The sequence below is a fragment of the Maniola hyperantus genome, chromosome 9, assembly GCF_902806685.2.
Source record: "Maniola hyperantus chromosome 9, iAphHyp1.2, whole genome shotgun sequence".
NCBI lineage: Eukaryota > Metazoa > Arthropoda > Insecta > Lepidoptera > Nymphalidae > Maniola > Maniola hyperantus.
In genome coordinates this window covers 661,298-685,988 of record NC_048544.1, presented here as the reverse complement: position 1 = coordinate 685,988, position 24,691 = coordinate 661,298, and the positions used below count along the sequence as shown (strand labels likewise).

At 38.2% G+C, this 24,691-nt stretch overlaps 1 protein-coding gene across 2 annotated transcripts in view; it reads left to right on the top strand.

Annotated features, from left to right (window-relative positions):
* The first annotated feature begins 3,970 nt into the window (after positions 1–3,970).
* LOC117985492 (choline/ethanolamine kinase) overlaps positions 3,971–24,691 on the top strand; it is a 29,434-nt gene continuing 8,713 nt past the window's right edge. The window contains exons 1-7 of one of the 2 annotated variants that reach the window (XM_034972238.2): positions 3,971–4,119; positions 11,476–11,597; positions 18,738–18,882; positions 20,555–20,707; positions 21,471–21,656; positions 22,376–22,505; positions 23,719–24,026. In XM_034972238.2, the coding sequence (XP_034828129.1) occupies positions 4,111–4,119; positions 11,476–11,597; positions 18,738–18,882; positions 20,555–20,707; positions 21,471–21,656; positions 22,376–22,505; positions 23,719–24,026 (1,053 nt within the window). In that variant the 5' untranslated portion in view covers positions 3,971–4,110. Of the gene's footprint in view, positions 4,120–4,571; positions 4,887–11,475; positions 11,598–18,737; positions 18,883–20,554; positions 20,708–21,470; positions 21,657–22,375; positions 22,506–23,718; positions 24,027–24,691 lie in introns of those variants that run through there. The other variant, XM_069500851.1, reaches the window with a different exon arrangement.

The following is a 24,691-nucleotide window of genomic DNA, read 5'->3' as shown; positions in this document are numbered from 1 at the left end:
CGTACCTACTGTAAATAAGCGCGGATGTAAGTGCGATGGTTTGGTATCTAACAAGTCTAGGTATGCACTACCTATAGTTTTGTATCGGACATTGTGTAGAGATGTTCTGGTAAAATTAAGTTGATGCATTTACGGAATATACCTAACCATAATATTATTATTATGAATGCGAAACGGATTGATGTAATTTTTTGCATGATTATAGTTACACTAGAGCCTAGAGCCGTAAAGCAAGTTTAAGCGCAGACAAATAAACTGTTCCTATTAACCAACCATTACAAACCAACTATTACATCAAAAATTGTTGTAACAAACCCTCAATAATTATTCTTTCCTTGAGCCACGTGGGGGCGAAGCTGCGGGTAATAGTTAGCACAATAATAAATATAGTTTGTAAGCATTGATTTATAAACAGTTTTATTTATTACTTAATAATAAAAGGGAAAGGTGACTGACTGACTGACTGACTGACTGACTGACTGACTGATCTATCAACGCACAGCTCAAACTACTGGACGGATCGGGCTGAAATTTGGCATGCAGATAGCTATTATGACGTAGGCATCCGCTAAGAAAGGATTTTTGAAAATTCAACTCCTAAGGGGGTGAAATAGGGTTTTGAAATTTTGTAGTCCACGCGGACGAAGTCGCGAGCATAAGCTAGTTACTTAATAATAACGAAATACCTATTTTAAAGGTAACTTTTTCTAGAGTGGCAACTCTGGTAATGTTTTGTCATTATAACCAACACCGGATATGAATTTAATCAAATAATTAATTTATTAATTTAATAATTTAATCTAAGATAAAGTCTTACAAAACTAATTTTGTATAAAAACTAACCAATTAAATTACTAAGTTTTGCATAGGTCACATTTCTAGATGCTTCCTAAAACATTCAGGTAATCCCACGCCGATGTTCTTTAAAAGAGTTTCTTGCTGGTCAGGGGGGCGCTGTTGGAGAACAAATGCTTAGAAGATTCAAACAAGTCAAGCTACTTGACATTGGCGAAGTGCATTGTGTTGGTCTGGCACTACAAAAAGCCACTAAACAAGAAAAGAAGAAGAAGAACAAAGGGGACACTTGACGGCAACGTTAGTTCTGATTTTCGCCACGCACCTGTCGCACTGTACGTCTTGTCGCACTGTACGTCTTGTTCGATGGTACGGAACCCTTTGTGCGAGTCGGACTCGCACCTGAGCGGGTTTTTATTGACGTTTTCCAATTTCATGACAAAGTAAACTCACATTAAGTATTCAAACGATTTTCTGTAGCTACAATATAAACGCTAAGGACTAGGTATTTATGTACTTATGTCATGCAACTATAATGTTACCTACTTGGAATTATTATGAACCTTGTCTTTTTAACCGACTTTAAAATAAGAGGTAATTTAAGACTAATGTATAATATATATATAACATATACAAAAACTAGATGTCGCCACAAGATCTTCAACCTCTAGCTATAGATCCTGAATCGCGCTCATGATGTATTCACTACGGAGCATGGATATAACGAAAAAGTACAACATAGAACATAGCACAAGTCAATTAGACGTCATCAAGGCACAGACTTGATGCCGCTTCTTTGCTCTACTGGCTTTTAGTCTCGGAGGGCAGTTATTTGACGATTACCACATACAAAAACTAGATGTCGCCACATGGTCTGCAATCTCTCGCCAGATTTTGAATCGCGCTAACAAAGTTTTACTCTACGGAGCTCTATACAAATTCCAATATATGCCATGTTGGACCTGCTGGGTCCCTGGAGTCTGGAGAAAGATCTCCTTATTAATACGGTTGAGCGCACATAATACTTAAAATTATTTTTAGCAGCGGTCTAAGGCTTTATGGCCGTTCTAATTAAATAATAAATAAATAAATAATCTCATTAGGTAGACCTATGCCGAATAGACCTGTCATAACTAATAGACTAGGTAACTATAGCACTTTAGGTAGATAATGTGGCTAATTCTGTTGTACACAATCTCTAAACTAAACTAAAATGGCACGTCTAAATCTATTGCTATCCCTTTCAAAATGTTGCTTGCGGAAAAGGATAGCACTGTATTAGACCTGTTAATTTAGTTTAGTTTAGAGATTGTGTACAAGAGAATTGGCCCCATTTGATAGGTACAATTATTCATGTCAAGTTTTTTTAAATCCGATTTTTTTTAATCCGCTAAGTATTTTGGGTAGGTACTTATTTCAATATCATGTAAACAATCTATTCAGTAGGTAACTAACTACCTACGTATCGTAATAGGTAGGATATATTATAATATTATCACTACCTATGATAAATCAAAGCTAGAACATGTTAAATAGGTAGGTATGTCATACAATGTTATGTTTGGTAAATACGACGTATCTATTTGTTAGAACGAAAGATAAATATCAATTAGAAAAATACGTAGAAAGTAGAAACACTTGGAAAAGTACTAAATTCCTTATCAGTTTGTTTAGAAACTAGCCAAGCAGAAAAATCAGATTTTTACGTACCCGTCCACGTCATACACGGTCTAACTTCTTATTCATTATTATACCTACTAATCTAACATCTAGAGCTCACTATGTTTTTAGGGTTCCGTAGTAAACAAGGAACCCTTATAGTTTCGCCATGTACGTCCGTCTGTCCGTCCGTCCGTCCTCGGTTAAACTCAGAGACTATTAGTGCTAGAAAGCCCGAATCCGAAACCATCAGAAATTCCCGAATCCCCACGGCTTAGGAGTTCAGTACTTTGCAGCATCAGGATTGAGGAGTTGGGATCCGAAGTTCAATGATGTAGTCTATGCTTGGTATCAAAAATAATATTGCAACATCCGCAGTTCCTGAATCACTATAGTTTAGAAGTGATGTACCTACCCCTAAATCATCAGGGTTGAAGAGTTGGGACTTAGAGTCCAAGCATGAAGTTGTTGCTTAGTAGATAGGTACCTACAACATTAACTCACTATGAACACTTCCAGATCTTAATTACTTAGGCGGGCAGTAACCCTGCAGCATCAGGATTGAGGAAATGGATCCAGCAATTTTTATGGGACCACCTGAGGACCACCACGAAACATCGTCTGTTGATTAAAAATGTATCTTACTGTCAAATTGAAAACTAAAATTAGTCTAACCAGGTAGGTAGGTAGACACCTACCTTCTTAAACTTAGCCCGTCAAGCAGAGTACCTACCTAGGTACCCGAGAGCGGCCAGCATAGTCTAATATGAAAACCAGAAACTATGAATTTTATCTTGAGTGAATGAAATGTTAGCTGATAACATAGAAAAACATAGCAATCAGTCTATACTTACCTAATAGAAAACATAACATAAAATGCGTAGAACTTATTCTAAGAATTTATTATTTTAATCTCCACCGTAAAGAAAATTATTTGTAGGTAGGTACGTATGGCTAGTGGCTGCCTATATTTATTTATTTTAAACTGTCTATTTGTTTACTGGTTAAAATTTACGCAGTGAAACTCATTATTTTTTCAACGCACAACATATTTTTATGATTCAGTGATTCATACAATTTCAAAAACACACGTAATAACGTTTAATACACGTAAATTGTGATATACAACGGTAAATAAGAAAATATCAGCAAGTAGCGCTACTTTCAAAATTAGTCGCATACTAATTGACGTTAGACACGTTGTATTTATGTTGCATCGATATCGTACGGCCAGTGGCCCTACCGCGGTTGTTTGACAGCTACAATGTCACGATCGCAATCATCTCTGATTGGTTAATGCTCGCTCACTATTGGCCACAATGCATTGTTGCAACAAGAATCGCACAAATTCAGCCAATCAGAACAATTGAGATTGTAATAATGATTGATGCAGGTTTTAGACAATCGCCCTGCAGGCTTCGTTTCGTGCAAAATCGTATCTTACATCTCGCTCGCACCAATGGTAGCTCCAGCTTATTTTTAATTTGCTATCGAATTTCTATTCTTGCATCTCTCTCTGCTGTCAGTCAGTTGATATTTTTAACTTACGGGGTGTAGACGTTACGTGAATGTTAAAAGTCGGTGATTTTTTTTACAATTGAATTATAAATTATTTACACGGTTTATCTTTAACTGTACTGAAGAGACTGAATAATTATGGCTAAGGTAACTCACTTTTTTACGTGAATTTTAACATCACGTACCTACAAGTAGTTAATGGAAATTATGACTTTTTTCGATACTAGACTAACATCAGACCACCCTGTGACGTAAATAATTATTACTACTAGATCTCGCGATTTTTAACTGGCCTGCATTATTTATTTTACACAACACGCTGCAATAAAAACATTATTTTTAATTGCCGGTTGTTATATAATTAAGAATCAAAAAATGATGAAATTTATTTACTTGGCAGTAAGATATAAATTAAAACAGTAATTTTTAATTTAAGCACGATGTTTAAAATAATCTTCATAGTATTGCTGCTTAAATTTATAATTTTTGTGTGGCAAGCAACAAGCTTGAGAATGAGGAGTAGGGAGTAGCATATTGTACGATAATGATTGTTAAATAAATATGTTTATTTCATAAACATACATAATTACTAGGATATTTGCGAACAAATCTGCGGAAAATAACTACCTACTAAGATAAAAGTACCTTGATGCAGGTTAATTTTTATGGATAGGCAACATTGGGCAACCTTGCTTCTTGAACCCCTTGAACCCAAAATCAATAACCTTCTATGGAAAATTAAAAAAAAAAAAAAAAAAACTGTCAATGTCAATTCGAGGGGGGCCGGTGCCGGCTGTCTGTGTTTTTAAATATATTTTAATAATATTTTAATGTCTTTATATATTAAAAACGTATTAGTGCAAGCGAAAAACTGTTATAGAAGACTAATAGATATGAACAAGAGCACTTACTGGGTATGTTTCCTTTATTTAATTAGTAAAACTGCGTTTTTATGACTCATAAGTTTACTCAACGATTTAGTCCTTATTTTCTAACAAGATATTCTAATCAAGCCTTACTGAATGAAGCGAAAGATAATGTTTTACTTCCATTTTGTCATGTGAATGTGCATTATCATAATAAAGCCTTGAAAAAGTAGAAAACCTTCACCAACTATAGTCCGCGACAGGTCGAGAAAGTAAGAGAAGTAGACCTAAGCTCTCTTTGCGTGTTCTATCGCCTTTATAATGGGGAGTGTTCTGTAGCTTTTTAACCTCATTACATCCTCCGTTTTCCTTTAACCGTACTGCGCGCCACCGTACGTTATTTCACCCTCACCAGACACCACCTGGGTGTCTGGTGCACTTCGACCATCCATTGTACCAGATCCTTCTTTCCACGCACATGCAAACTGTGGAACCAACTCCCATATCGGCAGTGTTCCCACTAGATTACAACATGGGGTTATTCAAGGGTTAAATAGAATAGAATAGAATATGTTTTTATTCAAGTAGACTTTTTACAAGCGCTTTCGAATCGTCAAGTAGTTTTAATTTACCACTGGTTCGGAATGCCGTTAAAATAGATTAATGAAACAAACTTTTACATTAGATGATACATTTTATTTGTCACAGAACCACCCACAGAATTACACACTTAAATTACATAATATATTTTAGAGTTCTATAGGTCTTTTGTAACTCAATTTAAGGGCTGTCACAATGTGCATTGAAAACAAATCTTCTTTTAATCTTAAAATATAAAAGGATTGACTGACTGACTGATCTATCAACGCACAGCTCAAACTACTGGACGGATCTGGCTGATATTTGGCATGCAGATAGCTATTATAATGTAGGCATCCACTAAGAAAGGATTTTTGAAAATTCAATCCCTAAGGGAGTGAAATAGGGGTTTAAAATTTGTGTAGTCCACGCGGACGAAGTCGCGAGCATAAGCTAGTAATACAATAAAATAATATGAAATTAATACATATTCATGAAAAATAATGCTTAATTCAAATTAAAAGCTACCTTAAAAAGGTAACAAGCAGACAGACAGACATTCATTCACATTTATTATAGTTACCAGTGTGGATGTGGAGTCGATCACATCAAATCACTATCATCTTAATAACATTATGGTGAATATTTTGTATTTGATATCTTATAACTAAGTTCCTTAAAATTACAATGTTAATCTAATAATCTAATGTTGTTATTGAACATGTTGCTATGTTGATTGATTATAATTATATTATGACTGCATTGAACTTATGCATACTATGTTGACATGAACATTATCTTAGTTCACTCTTGCCTAGTTGTAACATTGTATGTCTCTTATTTGATACTAGCTTATGCCCGCATCAGCGTGGACTACACAAATTTCAAAACCCTGTTGTACCCGTTTAGGGATTGAATTTGAGTGCACTCGGACTTTGCTTAGACTCTATCTATCTCTATACTCTTATCTTCTCTCGATTTCAGCCTTAGTGTACAAGTCTTTTTTGATTCATGCATAATGTCATCATCATCATGATCAACCCATCGCCGGCTCACTACAGAGCACGGGTCTCCTCTCAGAGAGAAGGGTTTTGGCCATAGTCTACCACGCTGGCTATGTGCGGATTGGTAGAATTCACACACCTTTGAGAACATTATGGAGAACTCTCAGGCATGCAGGTTTCCTCACGTTGTTTTCTTTCACAGTTTAAGCAAGTGATATTTAGTTACATAAAACGCACATAACTCTGAAAAGTTAGAGGTGCGTGGCCGGGATCGAACCCCCGACCTCCGATTAGAAGGCGGACGTCCAAACCACTAGGCTATCACAGCTTCATGCATAATGTAGCCTTGTACATTTTTGCTCTACATATAATATTATATACATACTATATCTCTATATTAATTAAAACCACTGAGAAACCACATAAATTACATGTTTTATCAAAACCATCACTCTTAATAAATGTTCATATGAAACGTCCAACTACTAAGTGCATAGCAATTAAATGCTTTATAATTATTAGTGCCAATTGTAAAGTGCAGTTTTATAAATCACTTGTAACAGGTTGAAACGTGATTTTAATTTTAATTTATTGTTCAAAGTTAGTTGATTAGTCATTCAAGAATCACTTCTAAAATGGAGTTTATTAATTTAATCATTTAATCATTTATTTATTTGCATAGATTGAGGTAGGTACAATAGATGTTATGTTATGTTTGCGGTTAATTTCTCACGCAATTCGAAGTAAAAATAATAAATAATAAATAATTTTTATTTCAGGCAATGAAAATACAACCCATAACAATATACACAGTATGAAGCGGATTAAATTAATATTAGAATTGATTAGAATATAATATAAATGTAAAAAAATGGAGCTAACAATTTAAAAAACTAATCTAAGTAATTCATAACTAAAGTACTTTTTTAAGGTTCCGTGCCTCAAAAGGAAAAACGGAACCCTTATAGGATCACTTTGTTGTCTGTCTGTCTGTTGGTCTGTCAAGAAACCTACAGGGTACTTCCTGTTGACCTAGAATCATGAAATTTGGCAGGTAGGTAGGTTTTGTAGCTGACATTCGGGTAAAAATCTGAAAACTTGAATTTGTGGTTACATCACACACAAAAAAATTGTGCTCATGAACTAATAATTTGTATTTTCAATTTTCGAAGTTAGATAACTATATCAAGTGGTGTATCATATAAAAGGTCTTCACCTGTGCATTCTGAAGATGAATTCAGATTTTTATTTATTCTTATGCGTCATAGTTTTTGAATATTCGTGCAAAATGTCGATGAAATACGACTAGTACGGAACCCTCGTTGCGCGAGCCTGATTCGCACTTGGCCGGTTTTTTTATATCTTAATTTTTATAGGACTTTTGTCGGACACTGCCCCTTGCGATAACTCGGTGTGGGCGAGAGTGCGGGTGACGTGATTGTGTGCGGGGTGTCCCCCGGCTAATATCCAGATTGCCATCTCGACCTGTCGCGTACTATATAAGAATGCTCATAAAAAGAAACGTTTTTGATCTGATTATACATTTGTTTTACGACCACATTGTAGACTCTATCTTAATCCAATTTACTAGCGCTTATCATTAATAACATGGAATAAAACATTGATAAATACCGCCGATAATGTAATAAACGGCCTACTGATATGTCCCCACCCCCACGTTGCGAAATATTCTTGTTTTTTAGGGTTCCGTAACCCCAGAGAAAAAAAGGAACCCTAAAGCTGGAGATTGACTTGTACCGTATGTGTGTAATGTACCATTCGTTAACACTTGTTACAATACAGGCGACATAGACTGACTTGTAAGTTGTAACGTGTACTCAATTGAGTGTACTCCATTTTTACGGCTTACGTGTGCTTACGGCGACTTGCTGCCGCGATGACACGATCTGCATTGACTTGTATTGTAACACTCAAAGGGAATTCGCTAAAAAACTGACAGTCGAGTAGAGCACGCAGCGCTCGCCGCTACGGCGCTAATGATACATTACAAACTAACGTTACAAGTCAGTCTTTGGTTTGAGTTACAAAAACTCGATACATAACACCAAAATGTTACAAGTCAATCTCCAGCTTTATAAGATCTCTTTGTCGTGTACCTGTCAAGAGTCAAGACTCGTCAAGGGAATCAAAACCTATAGGATACTTCCTGTTGACCTAAAAACATTGGCGAAACCGTGAATTTGTGGTTACATCACAACGAAAATTGGAAGGCGCAGAAGTCCGTAGGGAATTTTTCCTCGCCGAAAAAAAAAGGTAGCAATGTCTTAAAATACAAGTGAAGTGAATACGGAACCCTAGGTGTGCGAGTCCGACTCGCATTTGACCGGTTTTTTAATTTATCAGCTTATCACCAGCGTAGTTCACTCTGTCAATGTTCTGTTAGATTATTATTTCAATGTATTTTGTACGCATTATTTCTAGTTTTGACTCGCGACTTCGTCCGCTTAAGCAATGCTACCCAATAGATTTTAAATTTCAAAATCCATTTCATCCTTCATCCCTTTGTGTTTTAAGAAACTTTTGAGTAAGTATAAACTATAATATACTGGCTAGGTACATCAGTTGCTTATATTATGATGCCCCCCTTGATTTTAGTTTGGTAATTTTTTTTAAAGGAATACCCAAAATTTTAAAGAATTTTTTTTTTTTTTTACAAGAATAAGCCAAGTTTATCATGACTAATATTCCCCTTTCCTCTCCAACTAAGCGTAAAGCTTGTGCTAGAAGTGGGTAGGACAATAGTCAATAGTGCAACAAGGGGTGGGGTTTGAAACGGCAACCTTTCGGATTTCAGTCCGCTTAAAACCGCTGCACGATTGCGGTAGAATGACAGCTACAATGTCACGATCGCAATCACCTCTGATTGGTAGACGCTCGCTCACTATGGCTGCAATGCATTGTTGCAACAAGAATCGCACAAATTCAGCCAATTGAGATTGTAATAATGATTGATGCAGGTTTCCCGCAATCTAGGTGCTGGTTAAAACCGTTGAGGTATCGAAATTCCTAGGTAAACAGTAGCCTATGTCTGTAATCCGTATCCAGCATACCTACAAACTATCTAATGACCAAATAGATGACTCGCTGTGGACTTAGGTTTTTAAAATTCTGTAGGAACTGTGACTTTCCGGGAAGGCTATGTTCCCGGGATGTTAGATGTCAGTACCTACCTTGAAGGTTCAAACTCGGTTAAATAAATAGGTCGATAAAAGGTGACAGTCGGATAAAGTTTTACTTATAATATTATAGTATTTTGAATTTTGTTATGAACATACAAGATAGAAATAGCACGTGCCCAATCTATTGTAATATTTACAGGTGCAAGCTATGTTAAAATTATTGAGCTAACAGTTGGCACGCGTGCGGCGATAAGATGTTTATCGCACTAGGGCTATTGGCTGATAAACATGTTTGCTATTTACTGTGTAGCAATCATTCATAAATCCCTTTAAAATGATCTATTGTAGACTTTTATAGCTAAGTTATGGCACTAGTGTGTAAATTGTAATGCAGGTTGTAAACGCACAATAAAATATGTCCGCAGTGTGATAAGATTTTTGTTTGACCAATTTCAAGGTAACGGAGTATTTTAAACCCAGCGATATAAAAATTCCACTAGATACGGCGCTTCATAGTACAGTACGCGGCAGAAAATAATGTACATTGACCTTTAGACGGAGATAGCAGATTTGTAGAGCGTTGTCTCTGTCGTTGAGACCGACAAAACGTCATATAGGTATGAGTGACAGAGACAACGCTCTACAAAGCCGAAATGTCATTCTAAAGGCTGATGTACATTACTTTCGGCCGCGTACTGTACTTTAGACGCAGTCCATTTGTCCCCGGCGGTGTCCGTATGTAGTCTGGCTATACAGGGTTGTTTACAAGAGCTTGAGCTACTTACTGAGGCTCAAAAGGGCTAGAATCCACAGCTGTAAAGCCAGTTGAAAAAACCGGCCAAGTGTGAGTCAGGCTCGCGCAACGAGGGTTCCGTAATTCAGTCGTATTTTTTCGACATTTTGCAGGATAATTCAAAAACTATGATACATAAAAATAAATAAAAATCAGTTTTAGAATGCACAGGTGAAGACCTTTCATATGATACCCCACTTGATATAGTTATCTTACTTCGAAAATTGAAAATACTAATTATTAGTTTATGACCACAATTTTTTTTTTGTGTGATGTATCCACAAATTCACGTTTTTCAGATTTTTCCCCTAATGCCAGCTATAAGACCCACCTTCCTGCCAAATTTCATGATTCTAGGTCAACGGGAAGTACCCTGTAGGTTTCTTGACAGATGGGCAGATTACACGTACCGAGTAGTGAAGCGAGACAGTAAAATGTCACTCGGCCGAGACAGTGCTGTGGCTGAGAAATTGCGGCGAAATTGCACTCGTTAAGTGTTTATCCCAACCGAGTACTCGGCCGAGAACACTGACTCGCCACTGTACTCGGTATGTGTAATCTGCCCAAGACAGACAGACAGACAGACAACACAGTGATCCTATAAGGGTTCCGTTTTTCCTTTTGAGGTACGGAACCCGAAAAAGCTACTTATTGCATTCCAAAGCGTTAACTGCATTCACATTAAACAGTGTGGATCGCTGACATTTGGCGCACGCATACTACTGTAGCAGCATCAGTCGCGTTTTTTAATAGCCACACGATATACGATAACTTTTTAGGGTTCCGTACCTGAAGGGTATCTCGTGAACCGTAATAGGTAGTAAGTTGAAATTTTCATAGAATGTGTATCTCTATTGCCGCTATAACAACCAATACAGTTTAGTAAAAATTTCGAAAAAGCCGCCATGAAAATCTAAATATATAAAACGAAAAGGTGACTGACTGACTGATCTATCAACACACAGCTCAAACTACTGGACGGATCGGGCAGAAATTTGGCATGCAGATAGCTATTATGACGTAGACATCCGTTAAGAAAGGATTCTTGAAAATTCAACCCCTAAGGGATTAAAGTAGGGTTTCGAAAATCGTGTAGTCCACGCATATTATATTCTTTCCAGAAACTTCAAATGTGCGGCACCGAAGAGGAAATGCGTGAAATAGCCGGCAGGATCTGCAGGAACTACCTTCATGGCGCCTGGAAGACGGTAGACCCTGTCGACCTGGACTTCAAGAGGATCAGGTATGTCATACTTACTGACTAATATACAGATCAAACCGCTGGGTCCAAAGTTTTCAATGTCTGGCGTTGATATATATATATATATATATATATATAAGTCAGTCAGTCAGGCAGTCAGTCAGGACTTTGGATTTTATACCTATATATACAGAAGATTTTAAAGGTGAACCCTTGGTGAACAGTGCTATTGACATGACAGTTGACACATAGAGTTCAAATGGCGCGTGCGAATTCATTTATAACGATTTTTTCATTTCGTAACAAAATAATGAACAATGTATGTAAAAAGTAAATATTCAGACAATTTGTAGGTCTTTATTTTACCACCATTCTACAAAGGATAATGTGAAAAAACGAAACAATGTTATTAGTCATTGCATTTTAACCTTGAACGCTTTATCGTTTGGTACAAATTATAAGCGGAAGATATTATTTTAAACAAGTATTTTTATTACAAAACTAGCAAACTAGCGACAGCAACGCGATAGCAATAGCAATCCGACAGTACATTTGTTGTCTCTCTTCTTCTTCTTCTTATTTTGCTTTGTGGCTATTGTTGTCTCTCTCTAGCCGGACGTTTGACAGCAATGTTCGCGAGATTTACGCCTGTCGCAAGCCTGTCGCGAGATACGTAATCACCGCCGCCGGCTTCGCACGGGTGCAATGTAGATCCTAATGTGGTGTCCGTGTGTACAATATCTAAATATATAAAAGGAAAAGGTGACTGACTGACGGACTGACTGACTGACTGACTGACTGATCTATCAACGCACAGCTCAAACTACTGGACGGATCGGGCTGAAATTTGGCATGCAGATAGCTATTATGACGTAGGCATCCGCTAAGAAAGGATTTTTGAAAATTCAACTCCTAAGGGGGTTATATAGAGGTTTGAAATTTTGTAGTCCACGCGGACGAAGTCGCGAGCATAAGCTAGTCTGTATATAATAAAATTCAAAATCCTGACTGAATGACTTACATATCAACGCACAGCCTAAACCGCTGGTCTTAGAGAAATTTGGAGGGTGTGTTTATTGTAAAGAGTAGGTATCCACTAAGGTTTTTCGAAATTCCACCCCTAATTATTATTACCCCATTAAATGGAGGTTTGAAATTTATGCAGTCGACGCGGACAAATTCGCGAGCATAAGCTAGGTTTGTTAAAATACAGCATGTAATAAGGCAGAATTTTTGATGAAAGCTCTCAGTTAGTCGGCTTGATTTCTTCCGACATTATCGTCATATTTCAACGAATTAACACAAAACAATACTACAATTTTTATTTGTAGACTAGCTGATGCCCGCGACTTCGTCCGCGTAGAATTAGGTTTTTAAAAATCCCGTGGGAACTCTTTGATTTTCCGGGATTAATAGGTAGTAGCCTATGTCCCTTTCCAGGTCTTAAACTATACCCATGCAAAAATCCCGTCGATCCGGTGCTCCGTTGCGACGTGATTGAAGGACAAACCAATAAACGAACAAACAAACACACTCTCGCATTTATAATAAGGGTACTGATTAGCGCTTGCCTGCAATTTCGGATTGATGGAGTCTAAGATGGAGCGCGCTTGCCTAGAAGATGCCTATTCGTATTCACTCTAGAGTTGAAAGTGAACCCATATAAAAATTGGAGGATTAAATTAAAGTTGAGCTTGAAGCAAGCTTTTAAAAATGTTTAAATCATTAGATATATTATACTATTATAGTTAACACAGATTAGGCAAAGGTCACATATGTCAGCGCACTTAGGTGTCAGTGTACTTCTATATTTAGCTCTTATCTGGTGTTGGGTATAGAATAACGCCTACTTGTTAGTATAGTTTGAAACCAGTTCCGATAAATGAATTATTTCATTTTACTTCCCTCATAAGGCGTGTATTTGATATAAACTATAGTTTACTGGATTTGTTATTCTTTGATTTGCCGTGATAAAAAGTAGCTTATGTCACTCTCCAGGTATTAACATGCAAAAAATCAGATGGACAAACCAATAAACCAACAAACAAACATACTTTCGCATTTATAATAGGAGTAGTGATATGAGTTTGCATGGAGCAAGACGCCGCTGCCGCGTCGCGTCGCGCAAATGCGTTTGGATCTTAGGGTGAAATCTATAGAGTGCTCTCTGACTTTGCTTGGACTTAAGACAGAGTTAAAACAAGACAGAGCTATATATCTCACATAAATCCGTCTCGTTTGAACTCAATCTTAAGTCTGAGCAAAGTCAAAGTGCGCTCTATAGATCTCAGCCTTAGAGCTTTAATTGGCTTTTTTGACGTTCCATTGGGGCCGATTCTCTTGTACACAATCTCTTATCTAAACTAAATTAACAGGTCTAAATCTAGTGCTATCCTTTTCCGCAAGCAACATGGATAGCAATAGATTTAGACGTGACATTTAGTTTAGAGATTGTGTACAAGAGAATCGGCACCAATGGCAGTATTCGGCTGTGAGTGAATGTAAACTTTTATGACTTATACCATACGAGACATCACCTTTAAAAGGTAAAAACTGTCCACCATACTGATCGATGGCTCCATTGAGTTTATTTACCTTGTAGTCTGGCATCCGAAGGATAAAAGTGATAGGAACAGTTTATGGTATTGGCTTATTTAGATTTATCCATTTTTCCCCATTTTTAGGGTTCCGTACCTTTTTACTTTTAACTGATTATTTTTTTACTTTGTACGATTTTCAGATTTATTCTTTAACTCATTAATTTAGCAAATTTCATGATTCTAGGTCAACGGGAGGTACTCTATAGGTTTTCTTGACAGACGGACAAACAGATAGACAGACAACAAAGTGATCCTATAAGGGTTCCTTTTTTCAATTTAGGTTCTATAATGGGGAGTGCTCAGTACCCGTAGTACAAGATTTTACGTCTCACCAAACGAAACCAAATTCGAGAGTCGAAATACTTCTGCGTTACAGTAAACTGGATCTTAACTGCCTTGTTTTAAAGCTCAAGTTTGTCTACACTTCTACAGCCAGCGCTCCAAGCGGAAACATTGCGAAATTAAAATCAGTGGCATTGAATATTTGACTTTCAATTCAAGGCTGTTTAGGTCCATTTTACTGTAACGCGGAAGTATTTCGACTCTCGAATTTGGTTTCGTTTGGTGAGACGTAAAATCTTGTACTACGGGTACTGAAGAGTTGTTTAGTCTCATTCCATCCTCCTTTTTCTACAACTGCACCGCACGCCACCGCAAACAATTTCACCCTCACCACCTGGGTGTCTGCTGCACTTCAACCGTCCGTTGTGCCACATCCTTTTTTCCACGCACATGCAAACTGTGGAATCAACTCCCTTCGGCGGTGTACCCATTAGATTACAACATGGGGTTATTCAAGGGGCGGACCAACCAATTCCTGAAAGGCACGCATTGGTGGTTCCTCTGGTGCTGCAAATGCTCATGGGTGGCGGTAATCACTTACCATCAGGTGACCTGCCTGCTCGTTTGCTCGCCATTTTTATTAAAAAAAGGTACGGAACCCTAAAAACGTGTCCAACCATAAGATACGAACGACTTTATCACGCGTAGTTTTCCACTGCCCCACTTGGTGCCTGCGTCGCGTCGGACTTACAATAATATATTATGAAACTGCGATGTTATTATTGTAATTATTATCGCATTTCGTATTCATAGTTGTGTTCATTGATGCTCGCCAAATCTCAGTGCGGAAATACCAGTCTTGTCCATATAGAACTCACTTAATTACTTATTTTATTGGAATGGGTACCCAAAAGTGTGATAGGCATAATGTTTGTTATTCTAGAATCTAGACCATTTATGATTGTTATTTATTTACTCTCATATCTTAAATCTTCATATAATCAAATTCAAAGTCCCGACTGACAAATTTTACTTCAAATTCTACCCCTAAGTGTGTTAAATGGGGGATGGAAGTTTGTATGAAAGTCCGTCATTTTTGAAGTTATATCCATAAAAATTGCTATTTAAGCTTTCTGTTAAAAATAAAAATATGTATAAATAGCTGATACCCGCGACTCCGTTCGCGTGGATTTAGGTTTTAAAAATCCCATGGGAACTCTTTGATTTTCCGGGATAAAAAGTACTCTATGTCACTCTCCGGGTCTTAAACTATACCTACCCATGCAAAAATCACGTCAACCCGTCGCGTTGCTCCGTTGCGACGTGATTGAAGGACAAACCAATAAACCAACAAACAAACACACTTTCGCATTTATGATAAGGATTTATTGTGATTATTATCGCATTTCGTATTTATAGCTGTTTTCATTGATGCTGACCAAATCTGAATGCGGAAATACCAGACTTATCCATATACTAATTTACTTATTTTATTGGAATACCTAAAAGTGTGATAAGCAGTAGGCACATAAAGTTTGTTATTCTAGAATCTAGATTCTAGACTCTAGACCATTAATTATACATATAAAGATATCTACTCGGTTCGAAACTAGTCGGGCTAACGTCGACTAAACAAACACTTGAGTCGGTTGAGATAGTCGGGTGTAAGATATGGACAGTATAATATGGAAATCAGTCACGATAGTTTAAACGAATATATAATATTACTAGCTGATCCCCGCGGCTTCGCCCGCGTAGATTTAGGTTTTTAAAGATCCCGTATAGCCTATGTCACTCAGGAATAATGTAGCTTTCTACTGGTGAAAGAATTTTTAAAATCGGTTCAGTAGTTCTAAAGATTACCCCCTACAAACAAACTTAACGATATTACCTCTTTATATAATACAAACAAACAAACAAACAAACAAACAAACAAAGTTTTCCTCTTTATAATATTAGTGTAGACAACGGGCCGTGCAGCAGAAATCGTAATATTTTAATTTCGCCATAACTTCAAAACCAAACGTCCAATTTTAATCATTCAAAGACCAAATATTATCTCCATAAACTGTTCTTAGTGATGAAATCATTTATTTTGATAAGGATTAATAGCATGAGTAAAATAAACGCGTTTAAATGTAGTCCAAAAAAAATTCAAGATTTTTAAATAAAAAAATGGTTGCTGTGCCTCACTCGACATAGATGGGTATAGTGTGTCGCGGACTTTTTTGTAGATATTTATAAGATCTACAATTAATTAGAACATTTTATGGTTCTATCTTTTATAGTTTAGGCAGCGTACGCAAAATAAGTAACTTTTCTGGTTGATTTTTTACACCTTGTGTCCGAAAAACCCAAATATCTTACGGAACCCTATTTTTTTCCAAAATAAAATATAGCCTATGTTACTCGTGGATAATGTAGCTTTCGAATGGTGAAAGAATTTTTAAAATCGGTCCAGTAGTTTTTGAGCCTATTCAGTACAAACAAACAAACAAACAAACAAACAAACAAACAAACAAACAAACAAACAAACAAAGTTTTCCTCTTTATAATATTAGTGTAGACAACGGGCCGTGCAGCAGAAATCGTAATATTTTAATTTCGCCATAACTTCAAAACCAAACGTCCAATTTTAATCATTCAAAGACCAAATATTATCTCCATAAACTGTTCTTAGTGATGAAATCATTTATTTTGATAAGGATTAATAGCATGAGTAAAATAAACGCGTTTAAATGTAGTCCAAAAAAAATTCAAGATTTTTAAATAAAAAAATGGTTGCTGTGCCTCACTCGACATAGATGGGTATAGTGTGTCGCGGACTTTTTTGTAGATATTTATAAGATCTACAATTAATTAGAACATTTTATGGTTCTATCTTTTATAGTTTAGGCAGCCTACGCAAAATAAGTAACTTTTCTGGTTGATTTTTTACACCTTGTGTCCGAAAAACCCAAATATCTTACGGAACCCTATTTTTTTCCAAAATAAAATATAGCCTATGTTACTCGTGGATAATGTAGCTTTCGAATGGTGAAAGAATTTTTAAAATCGGTCCAGTAGTTTTTGAGCCTATTCAGTACAAACAAACAAACAAAGTTTTCCTCTTTATAATATTAGTGTAGATGAAACTGCGATGTTATTATTGTAATAGATAGGTAATTATCGCATTTAGAATAGAATAGAATAGAATGTTTTTTTATTCATGTAAACTTTTTAAAAGTGCTTATGAATAGTCAGGTAGTTTTAATTTACCACTGGTTCGGAATGACGTTCCTACCGAGAAGAACCAGCAAGAAACTCGGCGGTTGCTCTTTTCGTATTAATAGTTGTTTTCATTGATGCTCACCAAATCTGAATACGGAAATACCAGTCCTGTCCATATGGAACGAACTTAATCACTTATTTTATTGGAAACCCCAAAAGTGTGATAGGCACACATAATTTTTGTTATTCTAGAATCTAGACCATTAATAATTATTTTTATCTGCTCTCATATCTTAAAATCTAAATATATAAAACAAAAAGGTGACTGACTGACTGACTGATCTACCAACGGACAGCTCAAACTACTGGACGGATCGGGCTGAAATTAATGCTCGCGACTTCGTATGCGTGGACTACACAAATTTCAAACCCCTATTTCAACCCCTTAGGAGTTGAATTTTCACAAATCTTTTCTTAGCGGGTGTCTACGTCATAATAGCTAACTGGATGCCAAATTTCAGCCCGATCCGTCCAGTAGTTAGAGCTGTGCGTTGATAGATAACCACGAAATAAGCCTTAAACCATTAAATAACTAGTATAGTTATAATAACTAGTAGTATAGTAGTAATAACTAGTATAGTTACAGTCTGTGACTTGTGTTAGTATAGTCAGTAATAAGTATAGTTGTTAGTTAGTGATTTTTTATTTTATTAATTTTTTATGTTTCCGTGTGTTTTATTAGTTATTATTAGTTTAGTTATCATTAGTTTAGTTATCATTAGTTTATGATTCCGTGGCGTCACCCGGTTCAGGGTACCAGCTGAAAATCAGCGCTGTATGTTCTTGTGCAACAGCCAACAAGGCATACAGCATAATGCTGAGCTGGGACCCTTTTTTCGGGTTGTGCCACACAATATGACTGTTTGTTCCGGCGCTTCCTTTGCTTGTTCTCAGGTGGAAGAAGCGCCGGAATAACCAGCTCTTAGCTTAAGTTGTGATGTGTGGCATAATTTGTATTAATAAACGTCTTTTCTTTCTTTCTTTTCTTTCTTTCTTAAATAAGAACTTAATGTAAATTTTTCCTTTTCAGCGGCGGTCTCTCGAATTTCCTGTACTACGTGGCGTTGCCGTCCGACGTGACGAAGCTGGAAGCCTTCGCGCACGAGAGCTCGCCCGAGCTGGACGACCACCGGAAACTCAGCACACACTCCATCTACATGGAGGAGCCCAAGAAGGTAACACACTGACAGCTTTTTTTTAAAGAATGAAAAGGCCATGGCCCTTGACTAACATTCCCCTTTCCTCTCCAATTAAGCGTGAAGCTTGTGCTATAGTTGACGCAATTTAAACTGAGTCGTAGAGTTATCTGTCTGTTTCGCTCGCACTTACAGGTCGTAGGACCTGTAAGTGCGAGCGAAACAGACAAATAACTCGACGACTCAGTTTAAAATGCGTCGACTATAGGAGTAGGTACGACAATAGTGCAACGGGTGGGGTTTGAACTGGCGACCTTTCCAATTTCAGGCTTAGCTTAGAAGGTTTATAGCTTACCCTTCCAGTTACTGCAAATCCTTGTGGTTTAAATCCTTGTACTATATACCCGGCAAATAAATAAATTAAACAACTTGGACCTGAAGCAGCGTAGTGGGAGAAAGTTGGCGAATCCGGGCATCAACCAATCGCGTGCACTCGTGCCGACTGATCAACCAATCGCATACCCGCCATTCGCCAGCCAATTGCGTCAATACTCAAGTTGTTTCCCGGGTACCTTCATCGAACTCTTTATCTCTCTCACACACCCAAATACGATACACACACAGAGACACGCACACAGTATACACACAAGACGGCGTAAGTACCTGGATCCTGGTAAATGACTGTATGTAAAAACACTGACCGTCCGTTACCTTGTATTTGACGGCAGCGTCGTCGTTTTTATTGGAAACACTTTGCTCATCGACCGATTATGTCATCCTTCCCACCGTTGTTGTGAGACTGTAAAATCGAACGAGCTGTGCGAAACGAGTCATTATTTGTTTAGCTCTTGCCAGGGGCACTTCCCAGTAGACACTGTGTGTGTCGTATTGTAGATAGGCCTGGGACCAGTGTAGGGGATGGTGGAGCCGGTCTAGGTAGGGTTAGTTAGTGTTGTCTAGTCTCATTGGAGACGTTGGTGTCATGACTCATAATTAATGAGGTTTGCTATAGTTGTTGTTGAAGGTAGTTTGTGGTGTCTCTCGTAGTTCGAGAATATCGTTATATCGAATACGCCCACTAAGGCTCGGTTAATCTAAAAGGTTGTAATCCTGACTTATCCGGTTAATCATTAAGCCTTTGTCTTCATAGAATAGAATAGAATAGAATAGAATGTTTTTTTATTTATGTAAACTTTTTAAAAGTGCTTATGAATAGTCAGGTAGTTTTAATTTACCACTGGTTCGGAATGCCGTTCCTACCGAGAAGAACCAGCAAGAAACTCGGCGGTTGCTCTTTTTAATTTTTCAATTTACAATGTTATTATACCGTACTATACAAGCCATTGCAGCCCCGTGCATTGCTGGAGCGAGTCAAATCCAAGCTTTTTTATCGTTTACATAGTCTGCGACTGTATAATATGCTTTTTTTAGGAGCATACTTTTAACACATTTTTTAAACTTGTGTAAAGGCAAGTCTAAAATTGCTTGTGGAATTTTATTATAAAATATTACACTCATTCCCACAAATGACTTTCCCACCTTCCAGAGGCGGAGCGCAGGAGTAGCTAGCTTATTTTTGTTTCTAGTTTGCCTATCATGGAGATCACTGATTTTTTTGTAACTGTGAATGTTTTGTCGTACAAAAATTATATTATTGTAAATATATTGGGAAGCTACATATTATTAATAGGTGGCATTATTATTGTTGAAGGTACTCCTCAGGATATACGGACAGGTGCACGGCGAGCGGGCGATGGACGCCATTGTGACGGAGTCAGTGATATTCACCCTACTGTCAGAGCGCAGGCTCGGCCCCAAACTGCACGGCGTGTTCTCAGGGGGCAGGATCGAGGAGTACATACCTGTGAGTTGCCTCATTTCCTTCATCATCATCATGATCAACCCATCGCCGACTCACTACAGAGCACGGGTCTCATCTCAGATTGAGAAGGGTTTTGGCCATCTACCAGTCTACCGCGATGGCCATGTGCGGATTAGTAGACTTCACACACATTTGAGAACATTATGGAGAACCTTCAGGCATGTAGGTTTCCTCACGATGTTTTCCTTCACTGTTAAAGCAAGTGATATTTAATTAATTAAAACGCAAATAACTCCGTAAAGTTAGAGGTGCGTGCCCGGGATCGAACCCCCGACCTCCGATTAGGAAGCGGACGTCCTAACCACTAGGCTATCACAGCTTCCTTGGAGTGACAAAATCTCAGTCAAAACTTGTTCTTTGTCAAAAAATCTGTGGTCAATCAGTACCCTTATTATAAATGCGAAAGTGTGTTTGTTTGTTGGTTTATCCTTCAATCACGTCGCAACGGTGTAACGGATTGACGTAATTTTTGCATGGGTATAGATAAAGACCTGGAGAGTGACATAGGCTACTTTTTATCCCGGAAAATCAAAGAGTTCCCATGGGATTTTTAAAAACCTAATTCCGCGTAGTTGAAGTCGCGGGCATCTGGTAGTTATTTAAATTTATTTAAAAAAAAAAACTGGCTGCGGTATGTAAGCTGCCTCATTAGTGATCCGAATAGCAGAGTCTTCTATGAAGAACTGGCGAAAAACTCTGCAGATAATTTACAGTCAGTCAGTTGAAACCGTTTCATCAATTCCAGGCTCGTTCACTCCTCACAAAGGAGCTCGCGGAGCCAGCTATATCCATGAAGATAGCGGAGAAGATGGCCGCCATCCACTCGATGGACGTGCCGCTGTCCAAGGAGCCCAACTGGCTGTGGAAGACCATGGCCAAGTGGATGAGGACGGCGCGCGACGAGCGACTCGCGCCCGACAGTGTTGGCAAGGTAAGTCATCAGTGGCGTGCAGCTCATAGAGGCATAAAAGCACTGCTTACCCAAGAAATAGTTACCCTAGTTGAAATAGCTTAATACTCAATGTAAGTAGGTACCTTCCTAACTACTGCTTACCCTGGCTTTGAACCATGTGCACGCCACTGTAAGTCATTACCCCAGATACCAATCAGCAGTGGCGTGCAGGTCATAGAGGCATAAATGCACTGCTTACCCCAGTTGTAATAGCCCAATGCATATTTTTCATTATGACCTACCAGTAAATAGGTTCCTACTTAACTAATGCCTACCCTGGCTTCAAACACTGTGCACGCCACTGCCAATCAGGTCGCCAACGTTACATCATCATCAACCGATAGACGCCCACTGCTGGACATAGGTCTCTTGTAGGGCCTTCCACACGCCACGGTCTTGCGCCGTCTGAATCCAGCGGCTGCCTACGACTCGTCTGATGTCGTCCGTCCACCTAGTGGGGGGTCCTCCAACGCTGTGTCTTCCGTTGCGAGGTCGCAATTCCAGCACGTTGGGACCCCAACGACTATCGGTTGTACGGCCTATGAGCCCTGCCCATTGCCACTTCAGCTTCGCAACCCGTTGAGCTATGTCGGTTTCTCTAGTTCTCCTACGGATCTCCTCATTTCTGATTTGATCACGTAGAGAAACTCCAAGCATAGCCTTGCCATTATTAACACTTGCTTTTGTCTTCTTTGTAGACCGAAGAAGAGCAGAACATCATCAAGCAGCTGAAGCCCATAGACTTCGAGAAGGAAATAGAATGGCTAAAGAAGTTTGTGTCGTCCGTCGAATCTCCAGTCGTCTTCTGCCACAACGACTTGCAAGAAGGTGCGTACACGTTAAACAAGTATAGTACGCGGCCGAAAGTAATGTACATCGGCCGTTAGAATGACATTTCGGCTTTGTAGAGCGTTGTCTCTGTCACTCATACCTATATGATGTTTTGTCGGTCTCAACGACAGAAACGGTGCTCTACAAATTTGCTAAATGTCGATGTACATAATTTTCAGCTGCGTAGGTACTGTAGGTAATTTAAAAAGATATTTTTTTTTCCAGTTTTTTTCGTACCTCGGTGTTTCTTTTCCTCTGTGAAAAGGTACCGAACATACAGATATAGGTAACTTTTTTTTATCCAGATAAAATTGATTGCCCTTGACTGCAATCCCACCTGGTGCAGTGATGATGCAGTCTAAGATGGAAGCCGGCTAACCTGGAAGGAGTATGGCAGTTATACTAGCTGTACAAAATTTCAAAATCGGTTAAATTGAAAAGCTAGCAGACAAACAGACACACTGGTACTGATTCTGAGCCCACCTAAATTTTAGAGTACTCGCATCCCCTTCTTACTAATGCATTATGAAAAGGACAGACACAGTTTGACAGTTATAAAATTAATTTAGAGCCGTCAAACCTCGTGACTTTAGCTGCCAGTCGCGAGCCTATTGTTTAAATTCGTAGCGTGCACTAAAATTTAGAGTCGTTAAATTTAAAATTCATATTCCGTCCTTTTTAGCAATATTAAAAAGAAAAAGATGCAGATACTCTAAATTTAGTTTAGAGAAAGACAAGATAATCGGCGCCACAGTCGCATTTATGGAATCGCAAATAAAATTTAGTATGGATAATGGGGCTGATTCTCTTGTACACAATCTATAAACTAAACTAAAATGGCACGTCTAAATCTATTGCTATCCCTTTCATAATGTTGCTTGCGGAAAATTAACATTATATTAGAGTGTAAAGGATAGCATTAGATTTAGACCTGTTAATTTAATTAGTTTAGAGATTGTGTACAAGGAATCGGCCCCAGTATGGATATTAATATAAAAATACGTTCCTTTTTGTTTTGTATGGGAGCTTATGACATCTGTCTGTCCTTAACACAGATCTAAAAATCTAGCTAGGATAGCCAGTTCTTGATCTTGTACCATTTTTAATATTGTATATGTCAACAAGCACGCAAATTTGTTCAAGATCAAATCAATGTATGTGTGTAATCTAGAACTAGTTGTTGAACTAATTTTTAACATATCTCTTTCAGGAAACATTTTACTCCTCGAAGACGAAATCCCTCCATCCGAGGACGACGATTTCGTCCAATACGACACCAAAAACTCCAAATACGTCCTCCCCCAATTCGACGATCAGAGCACATCCGACTCCGTCACCAGCCACATCTCAGACACGGGCGAACCCAGGCTGGTCCTCATAGACTTCGAGTACTGCGCCTACAACCACCGTGGCTTCGACATCGCCAACCATTTCCAAGAGTGGGCGTATGATTACAAGAATCCTGAACACCCCTTTTACTACGAGTTTCAGGAGAATCTACCCACTTTGGAGCAAAAGGTACGTTTCTTTGGCCATTTTCGAGGATTATTTCGTTTTTATTATTATAAATGATGTTTAATTACAGTAATACCACTATAAATATCTGTCCCGGTTGTACTCACGTGTTTAGTCCACGTTAGCCCGACTAGTTTCGAACCCATCCGGGGTCCTTTTTCAAGGGAGTCAGTTCGCGCACGCGCCGCGGTTTTTACTCCGTGTGACTCGCCTGGGTTCGAAACTAGTCGGGCTAACGTCGACTAAACACGTGAGTACAGCCGGGACAGATATTATTTATAATGGAAATCACTCACGGTAGTTTAAACAGTAATACCACTTTTGTAAGTCGCATCGGCAAAATACGTTTGCCGATGCGACTTATAAAAGAAAAAACCTAACGCCGACTACAGTGCGACAAGGCTCTCTTGGCACTTGAATGACATTGACAGGGGGGCGCTGTTGGAGAACAAAGCCTTAGAATATTCAAACAAGAACAATGGGGACACTTGACGGCCACGTTAGTTCCGATTTTCGCCACGCGCCAAGATAGCCTTGTCGCACTGTAAAACCAAATGACGTGTGTCAGCGACACTGGCTAAATTGCTATTTATTGTTAGCTTGTTTTTGAAGAATTGGCTTGAATTTAAAGTTATGATCAAGATTATTAATTTATTTGTTAAAGTTAG